Genomic DNA, 21,213 nt, shown 5'->3' with positions numbered 1-21,213 from the left:
TTCCTGTTCCTATGGAGGAATCAGTTGGGGCTGCCTCCCCTCTGGTCTCACTGGAGGCCGTGGAATCGGAATCAATCCCATAATATGTGATTCGGTTTAGCTACAGGGTCAGGCTTTAAGCATTTCTGTGTGTTCGCCCTGATGGAGAAAAAAAAACCCAAAAAACAAAGGGTCATGTGCAGGTGAACTCAATACATTTTAACTTCCCTTCAGAGAAGTTTTCTTCTCGTCAGTATTTAACCAAGACTCAAACACCTTTTTACCAGAAAAAAAAAAAAAAAAAAAGAATATCGCTGTTTCTAGTTGATTTAATATGCTGCCTGCTTGACCCACTGAATTCTGGCAAACCCACCCAACCTCGATTCCAAAATTTTCCAAGTGGGCAAACTCTATTCAGCTTGGCCTGTCCGGGTGACCAAGCGTGTTTCCTGAAGATACTGGTAGTCCAGTCTCCTCCAGTGCAGGGCAGGGCAACCCTGCTCCCCAAATCTCAGCCCTTCTCGTTTCACGATGTCAGACCCAGGAATTCTGTGCCCTGCTCTGTGCTTTCCCGAAAGTCAAAGAACCGTGTTAAAAAAAACCTTCTCTGTTTGGCTGCGACGTCAACTACAAATTAGCTTGGTTATCTTCTAGGAGAGATGCTATTTATTTTGGAGTAGTAATAAAAAGGGCTCAAAGGATAAGGAGGCCATGCAGGCCTATTCTGAATCCCTGATGACATCAGCTCCCAAGGGGACAGTGCTGCAAGAAGCAAGACTGTAGGTGGGTACCAGGTAACACCCCGCCCTCCCCACCTCCCTTCCCCCTTCAGATCTGATACATTCCTTCGGCCTGGACTGGGCCTGAAGTGCCAGCTGGCTGGACCTGCCCGCTGGTGTGTTTTGGCTTTTGGCGGGACTACCCTTCTCGCGTTCCGAGAGCACAGTGACTTCTTCCGCCCAGGATGGCCATGCTTTGTGTTCTCTGGGCTGGTGTCTTACTTGCGAGACTGTGTTAGAAAAGGCAAGGTGTATGTAGGGGGTAGGCCAGCTGCTTCTCAAACCTTTGCTGCAGAAGCCTCACCGGGGGGCATCTGCAGAAAATGCAGATCCTTCTAGAACTCCTGGCATAGAATTTGTGGACAGGGCGCCCAGGGATCAGTGTTTTCACGGACCCCAAAGGGGATTCTGATGTAGATGGGTCTGCATAAATCTGGGGTGACTGGCCACGAGGAAAGGTTTTAGGCATCAGCTGAGCGCACGTTGACTGCCCAGGACTGGGCCCGAGGGTGGGGCCGCCAGCAGCCCGCGTGAGCAAATACAGTCAAGGACACACACAAAAATGAAGGAAAAACAAGAGGTCGCTCGGTTAAATTTGAATTCTGGGTCAGCGGTGAAGAATGTTGTGGCTAAGTGTGTCTCCTGCAATTATCAAGAGGGGCTCATCCTGCAAACCTGCTCACAGCTTACCTGAAAATGAAATTGAATTGGACACCCCCGAGTTTGCTTGGCAGCCTGTCTGCGGAGAAGCAGCCAGGCCGTGGGAAGCCCTCTGGCTGGGCCCACGCTCTGCTAAGAGGTCTGACTGCCAGGGGGTGACAGGCAGCCCTCCAGGCCCTGCCGTCTGGGCTTGGGCCCAGGCTGGTTGCTCCAGGCTTGTGCCTCTGATAATAGCTATTATTTGGTTTCTGAAAAATGTGTGCTGCCCCTTTGAGCTTCTGGGCCTGTTTGGGTTTAAATAGCTTTCTTGAGCCAGAGGGCCCAGGTGAGACAACAACCCTGCTCTTTGGGGCCAGCAGGCTGCCTCCAGTTCTCTCCTCTCTCTTTCTCTCCCTCTTTCTCTCTTTTCCTTCCTCTCTCTCTCTCCCCCCACTCCCTTCTCTCTCTCTCTCTCTTCCTCCCCCATTCCCTCTCTCTCTCTCCCTCTCTCTCCCTTTCTCCCCCCCCCCCCCTTCCAGGGCTGGAGGAGGAAACAAAACAGAAAATGTGAAGTGCTGTTTGTGTTGGCCGGAGCTGCCGGCCCTGAGAGGGGAGAGGGAGGGAGCGCAGGGAAAGGGGGGCGAAGAGGGGGAGACAGCTGTGTCCCCAACCAGGCTCTGGGGGCTACTCCTTCAGTCTGGGAATAAGAAGGCAGGGCCCAGCCACGTCAGGGATGAGCGTTAAGGAGATGAGCTCCTGGTCCCCAGGTTGGGGGCAAGGCACCCTCGCTGGAGGCGCACCCCCCCTTTTCTTCCTCTCCCAGGAACCCCTCTGGGACACCTTGTTGTGAGCGGTTTGGCTCCATTGGCACCCCTGCCCCCTTCCTGCCACGATTCCCTTCTGCAGCAACTTGCTTAGTATTCTTGGGGTGCGGGGTGGGGCCGTCAGGCATGGAGACGGGGGTCATTCGCTTCAGCCTAGAAAGCTGGTAGTTGTGAGGTCAGAGCCCCAAGGCCGTACCTCCCTGGACACAGATAGGATGTCCTGTCACCTCCCCCACCCCAAATAAACACTAAACTGGGCTCTTCTCTTTCTTTGGGCCACAGAATCCCGTGTTCAAGCTATCAGGGAAGGGTTTGACTGAAAGAGACTGTACTGCCCTGCCTTCCGGAAGACAGCTCAGCCTCCACCCCAGCTGACACCCCCACCCCACCCCTTAGTTATGTGTACTTGGGAAATGAAGGTCCTGTAGTGTCCACAGGCTTTGGTTTAGGCTCAGGCACCTGGGAAGTGGCCACTGCTTTTGGAGACCTGAAGTCCCTCCCTGCAGGGCTCGGAGGCCCCACACCTTGCCCTGCACCTGGGCACGGGGTGGGCTGCCTCGCTTGGGAGAAGGCAGGAAATGCGGCCTCCGCCAGCCCAGCCCAGAAGGGCACTTTTCTGTGGCAAAGGGAAAGCCGGCCTGGTGTGCAGACACGGGCAGCCCAAGCGAGGAGGGTCGGCTAACAGGACAACAGACAACCGTTTGCGGCCCTCTGGCTAGGTGCCCCTGCGCTGTGGCCAGCCAGGCCGACTGCGCGGGGCAGCCCATCAGGCAAGTGTTCCTGGTCCTTCCTCGCCTCTCTCGTTCCACCTTCCTCCGCGCCCAGTCCTCACTCCTCCAGCCGTGGAAGGGAGCGGGAGGGGCAGGCGCCCACTTTGCATTCTGGTTCCTTGAGGGTTAGTGGCGGATGTCTGTTGGGAAAGTATAGAGTTGCCCCTTTTGACTTCTGAGGGAAGCCTAAGAATGTCCCGGCTCTTTGGGCCACGCAGCTGAAGTTCTGGCCGCCCCTGGGTGTCCCATGCAGCCTCTGTATGGTGGTGTGTGTCCGGGAGCGGTGGTCCCACCTCCTTCCTTGTCCCTGCTTGAATGTGGCTCAACCCAGGAAGCTTGGGATCTGTCCTAGAGGCAGAGAAGCCAGGAGTCCTAACTGTCCCTCTGTCCTGCCCACAGTGGGGGGTTTGACAGAACATGCCCACGGGGTTTGTGAATGGGCACGAGTGGGCAGGGGCATTTAGGGTTTTCCGACCACAGCCGCTGGGCAAGGGGCCTCTGTATTCTTCAGGGGGAGGAAGACAGCTTAGAGGGTGAAGAAGAGCCCCCAATTCCTTTTATATATATTTTTTAAAGTGAGAAGTTCTTTTCAAAATGTAAACCTAGATAAACAGTGGTATCTGCGTTTCCCAAGTCAGCAGTTCTGTGAACACTGTTCACACCAGCGTTAGGGCTCTGTCCTGCTTCACCCGCTCTCGGCAGTGGCTCTGGGCATGTCGCGGCAGCTGGCCTCTCCCCCCCTCCCCCCCAGTTCTCTGTGTGTGTGTGTGACAGCTGTCCAGGTTGCTTGGCGTCTTGTGACTATTTTAAAATGCCTTCTCCTCTCGATGGGCATTTAGGTGATTTCCAGCTTTGCTGTCTCTACAGTACTGCCCCTAAGCCCTGGGCCCGCTGCTCCACCCATCGCAGAAGTAGGCAGGTCCCCCTAGGCCTCTGTTTCCCCTTTCTAAAATGAGAGGAGGGCAAGGCCTGGGGAAGTGGAGTCTGGTGAGAGGCGGGCCCCTTTGGAACTGCACAGCAGGGACCTGTAGGTCATAAGAACCTCTTTTTTTTTTTTAATAATTTTTAAAAATTTTGTTTATTGCCCTGGTCAGATAGCTAGCTCAGTTGGTTAGAGCATCATGTGAAAGCGCAGAGGTTGCTGGTTCAGTCCCCAGTCAGGGCACACACAGGCGGATTGATGTTCCTGTCTCTCCCCCTACCCCATCCTCTCTCTCTCAAAATCAATGTTAAAATTTTTTTTAAATTTAAAATGTATTGATTGATTTTTAGAGAGAGAGGACGGAGGAGAGTGAGAGAAGTAGTGAGAGGAGAGAGAGAGAGAGAGAAGCATTAATTTATTGTTCCATTTGGTTGTGCACTTATTGATCACTTCCCACACATGCCCTGACCAGGGACGAACCCGCAACCTTGGCGTTTCCAGATGACGCTCTAACCGACTGAACCAGCCAGCCAGCGATAGCTTTTCTCATCTTGAGCCTGATGGATGGGTGTCACTGATGGAGGGGGATGGGAGCTTTCCGAACTGTTGGAGGATGTGGGAGCAGGGTGGGGCTGGTGACGGGTGTGGTGACCCAGCTCCCCCTTTCTCCATAGGGACCCGAAGATGCTGAGAGCCAGCCCCGCCCAGCCACTCAGCCAGACTGGCTGCCCAGCCCCTACGCCCCGCTTCTCCAGGATTCTCTCAGCGGACGGCCTGCCAGTCCCAGAGTCTGAGCCTCACCTTCGTCACACTCACGTGTCTGCACACTGCACACACCCCCAACACCTGTACGCACGGGCGCGCACAGGTGTGTGCAGACGCACTCAGGGATGGAGATACTGCTGAGGGGACTCATGGAGAGGCTTACCAACAAGGACTGTTCCGGAACCTTCTCTCCGAGTCACCCGCGGACGTGTGGGCACTGGGTCCTTCCCCCGGGGGTGAACCTGTTCAGCCACTGGGCCCTTCTCCAGCAGTTTGGAAACACTGCAGCCCCCACTTGGTGGCTTACCCAACGAGGCTCCTACTCCGAGGGGCTGGTCATCATCCTGAAACCCAGCCCGGGAATGCAGACTTCTCGTGCCAAAGCCAGGTGGGCAGGGGGCCCAGGGCTCAGGGCCCAGCTGGACCCACCAGCGTGAGAGACGCCCCACATGACCGCCCTGTCTCCACACCCCTCACAGGGCTCTGAGCTCCCAAAGTCTCACAGGCACTGGATTTGGGTGTCTGGGGCCCCTCCCCTCCAGCTAAACTGACATCATCCTGTACACTGAGCCAGCCACTCCCTGGCTGGGGTGGCGGGAGGATTTGCCCCGAGCTGCCCCCCGAGAGGACCCTCATCTGTGAGGTGCTGGGCCAGAGGTGGAGGGGTCTGGGCCCTGTCAGCTTGGGTATCTGGCCGGGTAGGAGACCCATCCACCTGCGGGCTTCTGGTCTCTGGGGCAAGCCTCTGTCTCTTTTCTACTGAAAAAAAAAATGAGTTTTATCATCTTTTAAAAATATTGAATTAATAAATCTTTTTAAAAAGTGAACACTTGAGTCTGTGACAGCCTGTTTTCTGGGGAGGGTGGGGAGGGCGGGAGGGCTGCTTCCTGGGGAGTTTTGGGCTCTTCTTAGTCAATAGCTCCTTTCCGGAAGCTGCCACGAGTCTCATGGGCTGGGCTGCTGACTTGCCTCTCTGTTGCTTTACAATTTCAATGTGGCATGTATTTACCATTTTATATAAATAAATGCTGCATAAATGCAATCCTTGTTTAGGAAGAGTAGAATCCAGGGCCGTTCTGACCACTCCTAAGGTAAGTACCTTTGCCACTTTGGCGTAGAATCTGCTGGACTTTTTCTCTGTGCTTTTATATACAAATCGTGATGCCTGTAGGACACACAGAATAATGTTCTGGGCTTTTGCTTTTCCTTGTAACATAAATGGCAGAAAAGAAGTAGTTACGAGAATGGATAGGAGCTGGAGGGGCAGGGTTTGAATCTAAGCTCTGCCTTTTACTAGTTTTGTGATTTGAGCAACTCACTTGACTGCCCTGTACCTCAGCTCCGCCTCTAAAATGAAGATAATGGTACCCACCTCTTCGAATGGCATAATGAGATTCAGTGAGTTAATACATGAAACGCTTAGACTAGAGATGGCACATGGTGGGGGCAATACAAAGTTGCCACCATTGTTGTTACGACTAAGCATCTTTTTCCATCCAAGTTGGACACTGTTCATCTCTTCCTGTTGGAATTGTTCCTGGCTCCTACATATCAAGTCACTGCATTCTTTTCAATGGCCGCATAGGGACAGGTGATCACACAGTTCCTCCTGATGGAATCTAAATGGTTTCCAGTTTTCCAGCTTGTTGACTGCAAACACACTCAACGTTCTTTCTCCTTCTTTGACTACTATAACACTAGGCACCGTGCCAGGACCTGGGATGTGTCAAGGACCAAAACACAGTTGGTTGGACTAGTTTCTTTAGGGCAGGTACACAAGTGGAATTTTGCGTCACTGGGCACAACATTTAAGCCTCACTGGACACAACATTTCAGCCTCACTGGACACGAGCCAGTGACCCTGCAGCAGCTGTCCTGCCTCCAGCTCCTTACAGAACTGATGGGGCTGGGACGGTGGATGAAACAGGAGCCACATACTAAACCTAACAAGCTCAGGGGAGGCCCGCAAGGCAGGTCTTACAAACTCAGAGACAGAAAGCAACCACATAGGAGGGTGGTCTGAACATAAAAAGTGCTAATTAAAAGTGAGTCATGGCCTGACCAGGCGGTGGTGCAGTGGATAGAGCGTCAGACTGGGATGCTGAAGACCCAGGATCGAGACCCTGAGGTTGCCAGTTTGAGCGCAGGCTCATCTGGCTTGAGCAAAAAGCTCGCCAGCTTGGATCCAAGGTCGCTGGCTCGAGCAAGGGGTTATTCAGTCTGCTGAAGGCCCGCGGTCAAGGCACATATGAGAAAGCAATCAATGAGCAACTAAGGTGTCTGCAATGCACAACGAAAAACTAATGATTGATGCTTCTCATCTCTCTGTTCCTGTCTGTCTGTCCCTGTCTATCCCTCACTCTGACTCTCTCTCTGTCTCTGTAAAAAAATTAATTAATTAAATTAAATTAAATTAAAAATTAAAAAAAAAAGTGAGTCATGGCAGAAAGTCATGTCCCAGGCCCATATCTTCCTTAACAAAGGTCAATCTTTACCTTCACATGGCCTCTTTTATTATTATTTTTTTGCCTCTATACTAACATACCTTTGAAATGAATAATCTCCTTCTCCAGACCCCTCATGGCACAATCTCCCTCCAGAGCCGAGACCACAGAACCACTCGTCACCTTGTTGCCCGAATGCCATCACTGTGTGCTGTAAGTGCTAATTATCAACCGACCTGTGTAAAAGAGGAGTACGTGTCTCCCCGTTTTACTTTTTATGTATCCTAGACATTTCCTCCCCCTTCCTTTTCGCTAGCACCCTTTCATCTACCGCCCATTGATTTCTCATAACCCTCCTCCACACTTCTCCTTGGATTCTAATGTATAATATAAAATAAGCTGAAAAACTTCGATTCTTGGGAGCCTTCTCTCAATCCCTTGAGGTGGCTTCCCCCACAGCTGTCGTCAGTTTGGCTCGGATAAACTAAAAAATTCTCGATAGGTTTGGACGTTTCTTACATCCACAGGATGGGTTCCCAGCTGCTGACCAACAGATGTATTTCCAGGCCATGCGCCAGGGTCACACACCCACAAGGCAGGGCAGGCACACAACATGGTCCCACGGTGCTTTCAGGGGCCCACAAAAATATGGCCACGTCTTTTTAGAAACCTCAAAGTTTTAGGTTGGAAAAAATGTTTTAAATCTTAATATATTCCTGTTTACACCAACGCTGTTGTTAAGTGTAATTTTAAATACTGTTAATATAGGAAGGGGCCTGAGGAAGCCGCTAAGCTTCCGCCTCCTGGGCACCTGAGCGCTTCACCTTGTTTAAGTTTAACGGTCCTGCTCTTAGCACGGCCCGTGCCGTTGGCCAGGATTTAATTAATACAAAACACGGGGCGCGCTATTAAAAAACGGTGCTGTGTCCTCAGGGGGTCCGGAAAAACAAATCATTTCCATTCGGAAGCCCAGTGAGGATGCAGGTGTTGCCATGGCGACGTAAATGACGCCAGCTGTCATGCTGTAAGCGTCACTGTGGTAACGTAGGGGGTCATTGTGGGACTTAGTGTCGATATGATATGATATGAGATGATGAGCGTCGCTGTATTGATGCAGACGTCATCAGGCCTGGTGATGTAGCAGCGCCCTGGTAACTAGGTAGCCATGGTGATGTGAACATCACCAGACACAACGTGTGTGTCGACATAGTGATCACATATCCGTTCCTGTACCAGGTGTGTCACTCTGGTGACGTAAGCGTCTCCAGCCAAGATGACGTGAGCATCGTTGTGATGACTCAAGCATCCCTGCTATGATGACGCAAGTGCGCCAGCTGTGTGTACGTGGGCGCAGCCGTGATGACAAAAGCTGCTCCATCGGGACGCGGAGCATGCGGTGATAGGTTCCGTGTAGTGGCGATGGAGGTGGCGCTGAGGCCACGTTAGGGGCTTGTGATTACTTTGCGAGGTTCTGTGATGATGCTAGAGGCACCGCAATAACCCAGAGGGGTTCCCTGATGACACAAGAGGCCCTTTGCTGACACAAGAGGTGCTGTGGTGAGGTGAAAGCCTTGGGGCGGGAGGCCTTGCCTGGAACCTTCCAGTGTCAGGGTGGCTCCTCGGCGGTGCGTTTGGACGCAGGACCTGCGGGGTTTGGGCGCCCTCCTACACCGCGTTGGAATGCATGCGGAAGCACTCTTGCATAGTTGCAGTGGGTAAGATTTTCTGCTTACTGTCGTCTGTCCTTGTCGATGTTTTATAATGTTTGTTTTTGACAGAAAGAGAGAGTCAGAGAGAGGGACAGATAGGGACAGACAGGAAGGGAGAGAGATGAGAAGCATCAGTTCTTCGTTGCGGCACCTTAGTTGTTCATTGATTGCTTTCTCATATGTGCCTTGACCAGGGGGTTCCAGCAAGCAAGTGACCCCTTGCTCAAGCCAGCGTCCATGAGGTCATGTCTATGATCCCACGCTCAAGCTAGCGACCCTGCACTCAAGTTGGTGAGCCCATACTCAAGCTGGCAACCTTGGGGTTTTGAACCTGAGTCCTCTGTATCCCAGTCCGATGCTTTATCCACTGTGCCACCGCCTGCCTGTTCTTGTCGATGTTTTAAAATAAAACACGTCATCACTCTTTTAATAAAAATGGGCCCAATGAGATCTAAATATGATGGGGAGAGAATAGTCCTACTAAAAAAAATAATACACGGACAAGCTGTAGTCGTCAGAAGTGTTAGCCTCCCACCCTTGAACGTGTCTTTTCTTCTTTCCTCTAGAACATTTTAGCCAAATGTCCTATAATTGATGCCTTCCGGTCTTAGTAACCCTTCTGTTGCACTTCTCTGTAACATAAATAAATAAATGCCTAAGTTGAAATGGATTTGTGCGGTTTTTTTTCTTGTGACTATAAAAGGTTAAAACGTATTTGGGTCGGGATTGTCATTCGATTCTAGGTACACAACTGGTCAGAACAATATCGGTATGTTCCATGTTTTGTTCTGTGTCAAAAAAAAAAAAAGTAAAACTTGATTGGACTGCACCTTCTGTTTATGTGTATTTTTAAATTTACGAAGTAGAATTGTTGTGTGTGTGTGTGTGTACAGTTCTAGCACTTTTAGGACATGCACAGATCCAAGCAATTGCCCCTACAGTCCAGGTGCAGAACAGTGCCCCCCCCCCCAAATTTCCTTCTGCTTTCCTTTTGTAATCAAATCCTCAAGGAAGACCTATCCTTTGGCAACCAGGTAGTTATGCCTTTTCCAGGATGTCATATACACTGCTCACAAAAATTAGAGAATATTTCAACATGAATATGAAGCAATAAAAAAAAAGAAGCATTTGAGGTTTTTTTTTATTAAACAAGAACATCAGAAAAGCAAATGACAAGTCAAAGAAAGTTGTTCAGTTATGCAAATGAGATGCAAAACCAACTTTTATTTCATTAGTGAAAATGCACTGTACAAAAGGCTGAAAGTACTGGAGTATCTGCACATTCCCTGATCTGATTTTTGTGGGTCATGGAATCATACAGTATGTGGCCCTTTGAGGCTGGCTGGCTTCTTTCACTTAACATAATACTGTGAGATTCATACATATTGTCCCCTGTGTCTCTAGTTCGTTTCCTTTTGTTGCTGAGTAGAATTCCACTGGATGCACGTATTACAGTGTTTTCTTTTTTAGCCACTCAGGAGTGCACGTTTAAAAGGTTTCTAGTGTGGGGTAATGATGACTATAAAGCTGGTATACACATGACAAGTTTTTGTGCACAGTTTTCGTTTAAGTCAAATACCTAGGAATGGGACGGGACTGCTGGGTCACGCGGTAACTCTGTGTTTAACCTTCACAGGCTCTGCCAGACTGTTTTCGCCATAGCTGTGCTGTTCTGCATTCCCGCCCACAAGGTATGATTGTTTCACATGCTCCGGGTACTCACCGGGACCTTGGTATTTTCCGTTTTTAAACATGTTAGTCATCTGTCACTATCTCATTGTGGTTTTTATTTGTGTGGACACACCTCTCCCCAGGAGATGAATGAGATGTCCTCTCCACCCCGCGTTAGTGCCAGTGTCCATGAATGAATCTTACTGCCAGGATGAGACGAAGCTTGTCATCATTTCTAGTCTTACGTCTGTAGATAGAAGCCAGAGAAGCCTTATAGATAAGTAGCGGGGAGCAGAAGGAATGTCCTGCTAGCTGTGTCCCACTCAAGTCACGGGTAGAAATCATATCTGTTTTCTAAAAAGCGTTTTTACTGATCTGTCAGTGGATGAATCTGACCTTTCTTCACATCTGTACAGAAAGCAGGAAAGTGGAAACAGCTGACTTGGTTGCCAAAGGATTACCCGATCTTTCGGTCAGTTCTCTAAACCCGTGTTTGGGAGACCAGAGGGTGGGGGAGCGCTGCACCTGTCTGCCGTTGGCCTGTCTGCCGCAGGCCTGTCTGCCGCTGGCCTGTCTGCCGCAGGCCTGTCTGCCGCTGGCCTGTCTGCCGCTGGCCTGTCTGCCGCAGGCCTGTCTGCCGCTGGCCTGTCTGCCGCTGGCCTGTCTGCCGCAGGCCTGTCTGCCGCTGGCCTGTCTGCCGCAGGCCTGTCTGCCGCTGGCCTGTCTGCTGCAGGCCGGGTGGGCAGCCTCATGAAGGGCTCAGGACTGTGGCCTGGGCCTGCCCTGGAGGACATCATCAGCCTGCCACAGGCTCTCAGGGAGTCCAGGCTTAGAAGATGATTTCCTTAAAAGTCCCTACCTTCTTTGTCCTTGGAAAAAGGACAAAGTTCCAGTGTTCTCAAGTTTAGTTAGGTATCCACAGGGAGGAATACTGATTTTTCTCATCAAACTTTTAACTTTTGCAGGCAGCCCCCCACCCCCAACCCTGGGACAGCATGGAGCTCCCCAGGTTGGTGGTGCCTCAGGATGGGTTCAGGGACAGGGACTCTGCATTCCAGCCCTGCCACCATTGTGTTATGGAGTTGTCCTGGTAGATGCCCCCAGGGTCTCTCCTCTAGACTATCTGCCAGTCTGGCCCACGGGTCCCCAGTTCTCACATGTGTCTCGTGTAGTTCGTTCTCCATGCAGTGACCTGAGGGGGCCTTCTGAAATGTACGCTGTTACAAGGTTTCACCCCTTGCTGAAATTCCGCCACAGGGAATTTCAGGTTGGAATTCCCCAACCTGAAAATCAGGTCCCTTCTCAGAGGCTGCTGGGAAAATGTCCCCTCTCCGGCTAGCCATGGTGCTGTAATTCTGGGCAATTCCTGACTCAGCCACTTGGGGACGCACTGTGCACACAGGTTGTCACAGGCCAACCATCTAAGAGGTGCTGTGGGTGACCTCGAGACTATTCCTTAAGTTAGGGGTGGATGTTGCCTGAGGTCACAGATTGGCTCTAGGAACTGGTAACCTTAAGACATTACATTTTATGTGTATGTCTGGGCATTTTTCCCCACTGGGAAGTTGTTTTCTTAAGGACCTCGTGGTCAAGGATAACAGCCGGAAAATAAAAGCCAGAGCCGTGTGATGTTGGCTCTTTAGTAGCGAGTCAGGGAAAAGACTGTGGCTGTGGAGGCAGGTGACGGCCTGCTCCTCCTTGCCCCCACTGCAGCCGCTGGGTAGCCCGGGGAAACCCGGAACCCCTCTCTGTCTCCCGTTTTCCACCCACGGGAGTAAAGGTGGCTGCTCCGTGATTTTCAGAGGACCCCTGGAAGGGTGGAATAGCCATGGATGTGTGAGTGCTCTCTGTGGGTTCAAGGACTATTCCAAAAGATACTCAGGTGCTGAGCCTCCAGCAAGCGTTTATGAGATACCTACTGTGTGCAGAGTGCTTGCTGGGCCCCGCAGAGTCAAACTCTGAGAGGGCTGTGTCCATGCATTCATTCAACATGTTTTCTGGGTGCCGATCGTGTATCAGGCCCCTGTGTATATAATGGGACTTGTTTTGGGGTAGGTCCTCTATTTGGAGACGCAGAGACAAAGATTCTTGGCCAAGGAGTGTCCTAGCAGGGCAGTTTTCCAAGGAAGACCAGCAGGTACTGGGTTTTGGATGTGAAAGCACACAGGGTGTACAGAAACAGTCAAAAGGATCTCTGTGGATCTGACAGGGCCCCAGCATCATCCACCTGGCCATCATCCACCTGGGAAGTAAGGTGGCAGATAAAGCAGGAGTGGTCCTTGCCTCGTGGGCTTGCATTCTAGTGGCAGGGGGGGGGGGGGCAGTGAACAGGTAAATGAGTGAGGAAGACAACTGCAGAGAACAGCGGGAGCCAGGGAAGAGAAAAGCCAAGTGGCGTGATGTGAGGGGGTGTGATGGGGTGAAGGGGCTACTTCCATCAGTGTTTCTAGACACGTTCTCTGAAAAGTGCTGTTTATGCTGAGTCCTGAAGGATTTGAAGGAACTGGGAATAGAGCACTTTAGGAACTGGGAACTCCATGTGCAAAGGCCATAAGGTAGCAATCTGCAGAGCAGAAACGAGTGGGGGCATGACTAGAGTGCAGTCGGAGGAGACTGCAGAGTGAGGCAGGGGCTAGACCTGCAGGTCCTACAGTTTGGATCTTAAATACAATGGGAAACCGCTGGAGGGTTTTATGTGTGTGCGGGAGGGGGACTGGATGGCTCTTTGGCTGTATGGGAGCCGCATTGCGGGCAGGTGTGGATGCAGAGGGATCCAGTAGGAGGTATTCTACAGTTTGTAAAGCCTCTCTTGCCCTCTGCTTTTGCCCAGGGACCCTCGGAGCACCAAGGAGAGGGCTGGGGCAGGAGATTGAGGCAAGTTTTACAGGTGAGGAAACTGAGTCACATTCCTTGCTTCACCTTCCTTGTTGCTTCCTAAGTAAGGTGACCAACTTTTTTAGAAAAGGAAGACAAAAATTGAACAAAACAATATTGTAAATAAAAGAAACATTTTTTTCATTGCAACAATAATACAGTATGATACAATAAATGCATAATAAAAACATTTGTAATATTTTATATTGTAATTATGCTTACATGCCTATTTATTTTTAATAGTAATTGTAAGAAATTTAGGTAATATTATCTAAATGAGTACTTTTCCACTGAATGAATATTTTTTGTCAATGTATCTTCTTGTAACAATATATTGGAAATATCTGAACAAGAAATATTCTTAATATTGAATTTTACATGAATTGTGCTTTCCTGTCTATGATTTAATACTCACTGAGAAAGAAATAATCGTGAGTCTACAATGTCGTATGTGCCGTGTCGTGTTTCAGTAAGTACACAAAGCCATTTGTGCGCTTAGTATAATCGCATGCCCTCTCAAGGTCTCCCATGCGGAGCGCACGTGTCTGGCCACACTGTACCGATCCTTGACAAATTGTCATGTCAAGTACAAATATGTCACATCACATGCAATGGATCGACTCTGCATCAATGGAATACAGACATTTACAGATTAGTCTTCCAATATCAGAAAGGAGGACATGTAGGAGGACACGAGGGAGGATGGAACTTATAAAAGAAGGACTGTCCTCCCTAAAGGACGACGATTGGTCGGTCACCTTATTCGTAAGTGACCCTTCTAGAGGAGGTTGCAGCTCCTTGCTTTTCCCTCTCAAGCCCCTGCACCTGCCTCTGGCACTTTGATCCTTACTTGGTTGTGCTCAGCCTCCCTCCTTAGACTGGATGCTCTGAGGGCCGGCGTCCTCTAGGGGGCTCCCCGGCGACCCCAGCGCCTGGCATGGTGCCTGGCTCCTCCCGTGTGTGTGCCAACAAGCCTTTGTTGGTAAAGGATGGGGAGCCGAGGAATTCTGGGACGTGACTTGCAGGAGGAGAGAACGCAGAGCCCGCCTGGGTGTGGCTGTTGCTCCCTGCACCTCCCGGGCCTGAAACCCTCCCCTCCGGCATCTCCGCAGCTGCTCCCTCTCTCCCCTCCCCCATCTTGTATTTGGGCCCCCGGAGTCCCGCCCAGGACCTGTCGGAGGCCAGGACTGCCTGCAGTCACGGCCACCAGGGGGAGCTGTGGGCCCGCCCTCCGCCGGGCTTTCCGGGTCCCGGATGCCAAGGTCTTCAGCCTGCTGAGCGGCGGCTCTGTGCCGAGGTTCTAGATGTAGTAAGAGTAAGAAATGAAAATTTGGTGGACCACGGCCGTACACACTCTGCTCTCCTGTGTGTTTACGTTTAATGAGTTAACAGGTTGCACACATAAAAGTGCCCCGCGGTGTACCTGTGTGAAGTTATGGCGTTTGTAGAAATGTCAGTGAACAGCCTCCAGTGGGGGCAGGATATGGTAACGACAGGAAATGGTTCTGGGTGGTGGGGCACTAGGACAGTACCTTCAGCTCTGTCCTGAGTACGGCCCTGAGTCTGATGGTGGAGTTACCCGAACAAATGCCCAGGCAACTGCCTTTGCTCCCTCAGGGGCTAGCCCGTTCCTGGCCAAACTTTGCATGCCCTGCAGCACTTTTGTAAAATCTCAGAGGCTGGCCTGCCCCACCAGGCTGGCTGAGCTGGGCCCTGGCGTGCAGGCTCCCTCCCCTGAAACGGGCCTCGCTGACACCCATCCAGTGCTTAGGAGGGCCGTGCACTGGTTTGCTTGCCGTGGGTGCCTGCTGTTTTCCTCGTAACCCAGGTAAGGGCTGTGATGACTATCACCCCCATTTTACAGATGAGAGAGCTGAGGCATGGGGAGGGGACATCAGTGCACAGGGTTCTATGGCTGCTGAGTGTCCCAGTTTAGAGTTGAACCCCTGCGGCTGGTCCCAGGCATGTGTGCTCAGCCAGGGCTCCATGTGGCTCACTGTAGCTCACCCCCGGCAAGAAGCAGGCTGTCGCCAGCCACCAGAGACCCCTGCCTCCTCTTGTCCCTTCGGAGTTGCACTGGGGAGGCCAGCTTCCAGCAGCGTCGACCCCAGCCGGAGGCCTAGGCAGGTCCTGATCCTGGAGGATTTGAGGCATCTGGGAGATGGAAGATCGCAAGACTTGTCTCCTTCAGACGTCGTCCCAGCTCTAGGATGAGGCTGTGCACACCGGGCCAGGCAAGGGCCCAGCTGCCCTGGAAAGGCCCTGGCAGGGGAGCATCCAGGCTCTTTCCAGAGAGGCTGAGAATGGGAGGGGAAGGAACGGACTGGGAATAAACATCCCAGAGCAGTGCCTCGCTCTCCAGAACCCACAACAGAATTGCAGAGAGAGGGCAGACCAGATGGGAGGAAGCTGTCCAGACTTTTGATGAAGGTCCACCGCTTTGCTGGGGACTGTTTCTCTGACTTTCTTCTCCGCTGTCTCTGAAGACAGCACCTGAGGGCCCCAGGCCTGGCGTGTCTTTCCTGAGGGTGTAGACCAAATGGCAGTGTCCTGGAGTCTGGAGTCGTGAGCGTTTCCAGATCTCAGGGCACAGCCTTAGCCGTGGCAAATGTCACAACATCCGGAAGTCCCCGACTGAGGCCGAAGAGGGGGCCTCCAAGACTGAGCTGTTCGTCGTCTGCTTTGAGGAACAGATGTTTGAGCACTGTTTGCCACAATGCACATTTCCACAAATGAGATCTCATTTACCTCCTCAGCTTCCATTACGAAATGGGACTTCCTCTCCCCTGGGAACACATCCTGGCAGATGGATGGGAACAGCGTGGTGCGGAAGGCACGGACGTGGCGGCCAGGCCCGCAGCAGATTTTCAGAACAGGGGAACATGCTTCCGGCCTCCGGGATGCTCTGTCTGTTTCCCTGACCCGCCCCATCTGCCCTTCGCTAGGCCGCAGGAATTTCTTCCATTTCATGGGGCGGGTGGAGACTCCCAGATGGGACAGCTCCGGTCCTGCTCCGTGCTGCTGCCCCCAGCCCTGTGGTCTCTGACTCCCGCAGACAGCTGTTTGAGTGGAGGACGTGGTTTCTCCCATGATATCAGCCTCGGCGATTAGGTGGGAGGCAGGGTTTGGCAGCCAGGGCTGTTTGCTGAAGAGACCTGGACGCCCCGTGTCCCTCAGACACGTTTCTTTGACCCCTCTGTCTCCAACAGGAATTCCAATTCCCGCCTCATTTATTTCACAGGTCCTCATGAGGATTTTAAGAAGGATGTTTTATGCACTCCAGGCTGGAAATGATTAGTGAAGACCTGGAGATGTGTCACAAAGTAGTTGGGGAATCAACCCCAATGCCCAGGACACAGTTTAAGTATAGTAAGTCTGCACTTAAAGGCGTTGATAAGTTTTGCTACTTCAAAGCAAACAGTGACACCAGTTTTATTGTAGGCTCATTGGTATAAACAAGGCATACGTTGCTACAGCATCTCATCAAGATGATAACAAAATGACACTGAACAACATGACATTACTAATAATGAGGACCTGCCCTGGCCGGGTAAGCTCAGTTGGTAAGAGCATTGTTCTGATAAATGAAGGTTGTCGGTTCAGTCCAAGATCAGGACACATACACGAATCAACCAATGAATGCATAAATAAGTGGAACAACAAACTGAACTCTCTCTCTCTTTCTCAAATCAATATAAAAATTAAAAAACAACAAGGACCTACTGTATTTATGAGGTTTTTTGGAGCTGGGCTGTGATACCAAACATCACCAGGTGGCGTTGCCATCAAACACTTCATGGGCATCTCTGCCTGCCCCCACCCCAGTGTGGTCATTGTGTGGCTCTCCTGTATGTGTAAAACTATCTTCTTTATGTGATACATGTAGCTCAGCAGAGGTGAATTCAAATGCCCAAACAGCCAAGAGGCAACAACATAAGTATGTGTGGAGGCCAGGTGTTTGTCCACTGAGTGGTGGGGTGGCCCGAGTGTGAGCTAGAGATAGCAGCCCGTCCTGCCCCAGGTTTGGCAGGAGAGCCTGTGGGGGTGGGCGGATGCGGTCGATGCTCCGCCTCCCCCCAAAGCAACACTTCTTCAACACTTCAGAGGTACACAGTGGACACCGTTATTGTTAAGACTGTGATGAAAATATGTTCAAGTGCAAAAATGAGGCCGTTAGACCTCTGGTTCAAGGAAGCAGCGTTCTGTGCATTGGATTCTGGGATTCTGGGATTAATGACACCGGCCCCTCCAGGATCCAGCCTGGCCGCCTTTCTGTCCCCTGAGAACCTGGCTTTGCCTTCCCTCATGCTGATGGCGGCCTTGTGGGGAGGCAGGCCATTGTCGCCAAGTCTTCCGGGTTTCTTCTTCTTAATTTTTAAAGGAAGATGGCTTTTAAAAGTATGAAATCTACTGATTTTTAATTATTGGCAACAAATCCCAATGAAATAAAATAGTACGCAGGCCAAGTGAAACATTTCTTGGATGGGATGTCGTCTGTCAGTTTTGGGCCAGGACTTTTTTTTGCCGGTTAGCTGTGTGATTTCGGTACAGGCGTCTGAGTGACACACCTCCTTCAGGAGCTGTGGAGGTGGGGGCTCATCAGCCCAATCGACTGAGTGTGTTTATCTTATGCACAGACAGGATTACAGAGACCCTACTTTGGGGCTTATGAACGGTCGCAGCTGAGACACCAGTTTCTAGAGTCAGTGGGAGCTGGGTATGAATTGACTAGCTGTGTGACCTTGGGCAAGTCGCTTAACCTCTCTGTGCCTCGACATCCTCATCTGTAAAAAGTGGGGATAATAAAGATGCCAATGTGGTAGCCCTGAGCGGTGTGTACACTGGACCTACCTTCCGCCTTCTGGGCGCACTTGTCTGACTCCTTGGGCTGCAGCTTTGAACTGCTGTGGTGAGAACCGTCTGAGCTCCTGTCCCTGTGCCATGGTGATAGGCAGTAACAGAGGTGCTGGCTGCTCCATCCGCTTGGATTCCAGAGCACAGCCCATGTGGACCTGTGTGGGGTGAGCAAGAAGGAAGCCTTTGTTATGTTAAGCTGCTGAGACCTGGGGGACTATCTGTTATGCAGCACAGCCCAGGCCGCCCTGACTGAGACAGCTCAGCTCCTGGCGTGTGATGAGGGTTCCGGGAAATAACGCATCCAGTGGGCATAGCACAGTGTCTGTCCTATGACGCGCACTCAGTAAACAATGGAGTCTCCTTCATTCATCCAACAAGTACCTATTGGGTGTCTAGGCTGTGCTGGTATGCGATAGAGTAGGGAACAAGCAGACCCTAGTCCCTGACCCATGGACCTTCCACTGTAGGGACACGATGGCGCTGTCTCCTCCCTCAGCGGCTGCAGGACAGCAGAGCCGTTGACTTTGCTCTGGGCTCCCTGCGGGTTGAGAGGCAAGTCTGAGTGGTTGGCAGGATTGGGGGAGCCCCTCCCGTCGGAGGGAACAGCAGGCAGATTGTGGCAGTCAGGAGTGTTTCAGGCCAGATCACCCCAGGCTGTCCACGGTAACAGTGACGGCAGTTACGAGTCAAGCCTCTAGCGGAGGCCAGTATTGACTCTGCCTGGTGAGCTGTTCTGTGAAGCATCGGCCAGAAGGTGAGCAGGAAGGCACCCACATCTCAGAAAGCCTAGGGGCGTGAAGCTCACAGTTCAGGCCGCAGCCCCATAGATGCGTCAACCAGGAGCTGAGGCAGGAAGAGGGCATGGGGGACTTTGGAAAGGGCTCTGGCACCCATAAGTGCCTTCCTGTGGGCCCAATGCTGCCGTTGCCTCCTGTCTTTCAGTCCCCAACAAACATTTTACAAGGAGGAACTCACCCCATGTTACAGATGAGGAAACTGAGGCTCAGAGAGGCTGAGCGAGTTGTTGAAAGCTGCACAGTGACATAGTTAGGCAGCTGGGATTCAAACCCAAGTCTTTTCCCAAACCTGTGTGTCACCGATGCTGACTCCTCGTGACCTCCTTGGGAACCTGAGAGAAATACAGACACTACAGGTGACCAGCGGGTTGGGGGTGGCTTTGCGGAACGGATTTGGTGTGGAACTCTGGGTGCACAGAGCGGAGTCAGAGGCAAGTGAAAAGTGTTCGTGAACTTTAGGTGTCTGTCCCCTGGGGGCCAGCTGTCAGGGAGGCGTCATGGTTCGTTGTCTCTGGCCACGGGAGCATGATGAGTTCTAGGGTAACTCCAGGCCTGTGTGGGGTCATCTCCCCTGGTAGAGGAATGAGACTTGGGCCAGGCCAGAGGGTGCAAGCTAGAGGCCTATCGACCTGTTGACTCTGGCTCACACGGTGTTTAAAGAGGGGGGGGACCCTAAATTAGTGGCCAATATTTAAAAACTGAAGGATTTCACAGTAAATCTGCATTTCAGCTACTTTTTCAAAATCAGAAGAGGCGGTCACACTGGGGCCTCACACCTGCCTGGCAGCTGCCTGCAGGGCGGTTGCGGGTCTGAGAAGGGTCATCCTATGTTCCATGTCACTTCCCGGGCTGGCCTTCCTCCCGGAATGCCGCTGTGTCCTGGTAGCATTTGAGCCAGCGACCCTGCACTGAGCCTGAACTCTTGGAACAGACTTCTGGGAGCTGGTGGAAGGCCGCAGGGATGCAGGGACACATGCTGAGGACCCATTGGCCATGTGTGCCCCCCCTCCAATTGTCTCTCAGCCCAGCAGAAGCAACAGGGAGCAAGAAGCACAGCAGGGAGCGAGGCGGGGGGGGGGGGGGGGGGGGGGGGGGAGGGACTCCTGGTTGCTCCACTGCCCACCCACCAGTTCTAAAGGTGAGCTCATGTTTCTTCCCCCTCGCCTTCCAAAGCCGCAGTTGGCCTGTCCCCTGGAACCGTTCCCTCTGAACTCGGGCAATGTTTATTCCGCTCTTGAGGACCCAGAGGAGTTGCAAAGTGGGATTTCCTCCAGAAGCTCTTCCCTTGACCTCCTTGCCCTGGGACAGAATTAATTTCCTGGTGAAGAAAACAAAAACAAAACAACTCCACCTGTTCCCTCTGTGCTGAACAGCACACCCCTGTGCAGGGCTGACCCAGGCGGCTCCTCCTGTCCATGTGGGTGAGATTCCCTCTGATCTCTGAGATGAGGAGGGAGGAGAGGGGCTTGGGGGCGGGTGGACGCCCAGCTGATGACCTGAGATCCCCGCCTGCTCGCCAGGTCCTGCGGCCCACCCGCCCGCCCATCTGTGAGCTTTGTCATTGAAGACGCAGGACACACGCAGGCTCCCCTGCTCCATTTGTCTTCCCTCATTTGCAAGGGCTGAATGAAATCGTTCAGCGTTTCCCGACAGGGCAGAATGCAGCCACTCCAAATGAGCTATTTATGGGCCATTTTTTCCAGCATTACTTGCATATTATAATTAAGAGATAATGTCAGTGGAATAGAACATTGTCACCGGGTAATGGCCTCCCGCTGCTTCTGAAATGTCAAGGCAAAGTCACAGCATTTATCAAAAATAAACGTTGGCGGGAAGACGCGAGGTTTGTTTTCACAGCAGGGACATTAATCCCAGGACGACTGACGGTGTCTGGATTTCTCTTCCCTGGAGTGATGGATGCCAGCGGATGGTGCTGTCTGACCGGCGTGGCATGGAGGTCCTGACAGCCACGGGGAGGTCCACCGGACCCCCCGGGGGGGGTTGGGGGGGCTGGGAGCTGGGCCATGTGGCCACATTTGGGTGGGGTTGGCTGCCCCCAGTCACTGTGCAGAATCAGCAAATCCCCCCCTGCACTGGAGGTGGCCTGCAAGGGGGTGTCCTGGCCCCTGCAGCCGGTGACAGCCAGTTGATTGGGGGGGAGGGTGGGCATCTGGCAGAGGTCC

At 52.0% G+C, this 21,213-nt stretch overlaps 1 protein-coding gene across 2 annotated transcripts in view; it reads left to right on the top strand.

Moving 5' to 3' along the window:
* The window catches only part of SCARB1 (scavenger receptor class B member 1), a 63,541-nt gene extending 58,034 nt beyond the window's left edge, over nt 1-5,507 (top strand). Inside the window, exons 12-13 of one of the 2 annotated variants that reach the window (XM_066260817.1) lie at nt 634-762; nt 4,588-5,507. In XM_066260817.1, coding sequence (XP_066116914.1) covers nt 634-762 — 129 coding nt within the window. In that variant the 3' untranslated portion in view covers nt 4,588-5,507. The remainder of the gene's footprint in view (nt 1-633; nt 763-4,587) is intronic. The other variant, XM_066260818.1, reaches the window with a different exon arrangement.
* The last annotated feature ends 15,706 nt before the right edge of the window (nt 5,508-21,213 follow it).

This window comes from Saccopteryx bilineata, chromosome 2 (assembly GCF_036850765.1).
Source record: "Saccopteryx bilineata isolate mSacBil1 chromosome 2, mSacBil1_pri_phased_curated, whole genome shotgun sequence".
Classification (NCBI taxonomy): domain Eukaryota; kingdom Metazoa; phylum Chordata; class Mammalia; order Chiroptera; family Emballonuridae; genus Saccopteryx; species Saccopteryx bilineata.
The sequence above is the reverse complement of the archived record's forward strand: the minus strand, read 5'-3'. Positions and strand labels throughout refer to the sequence as shown.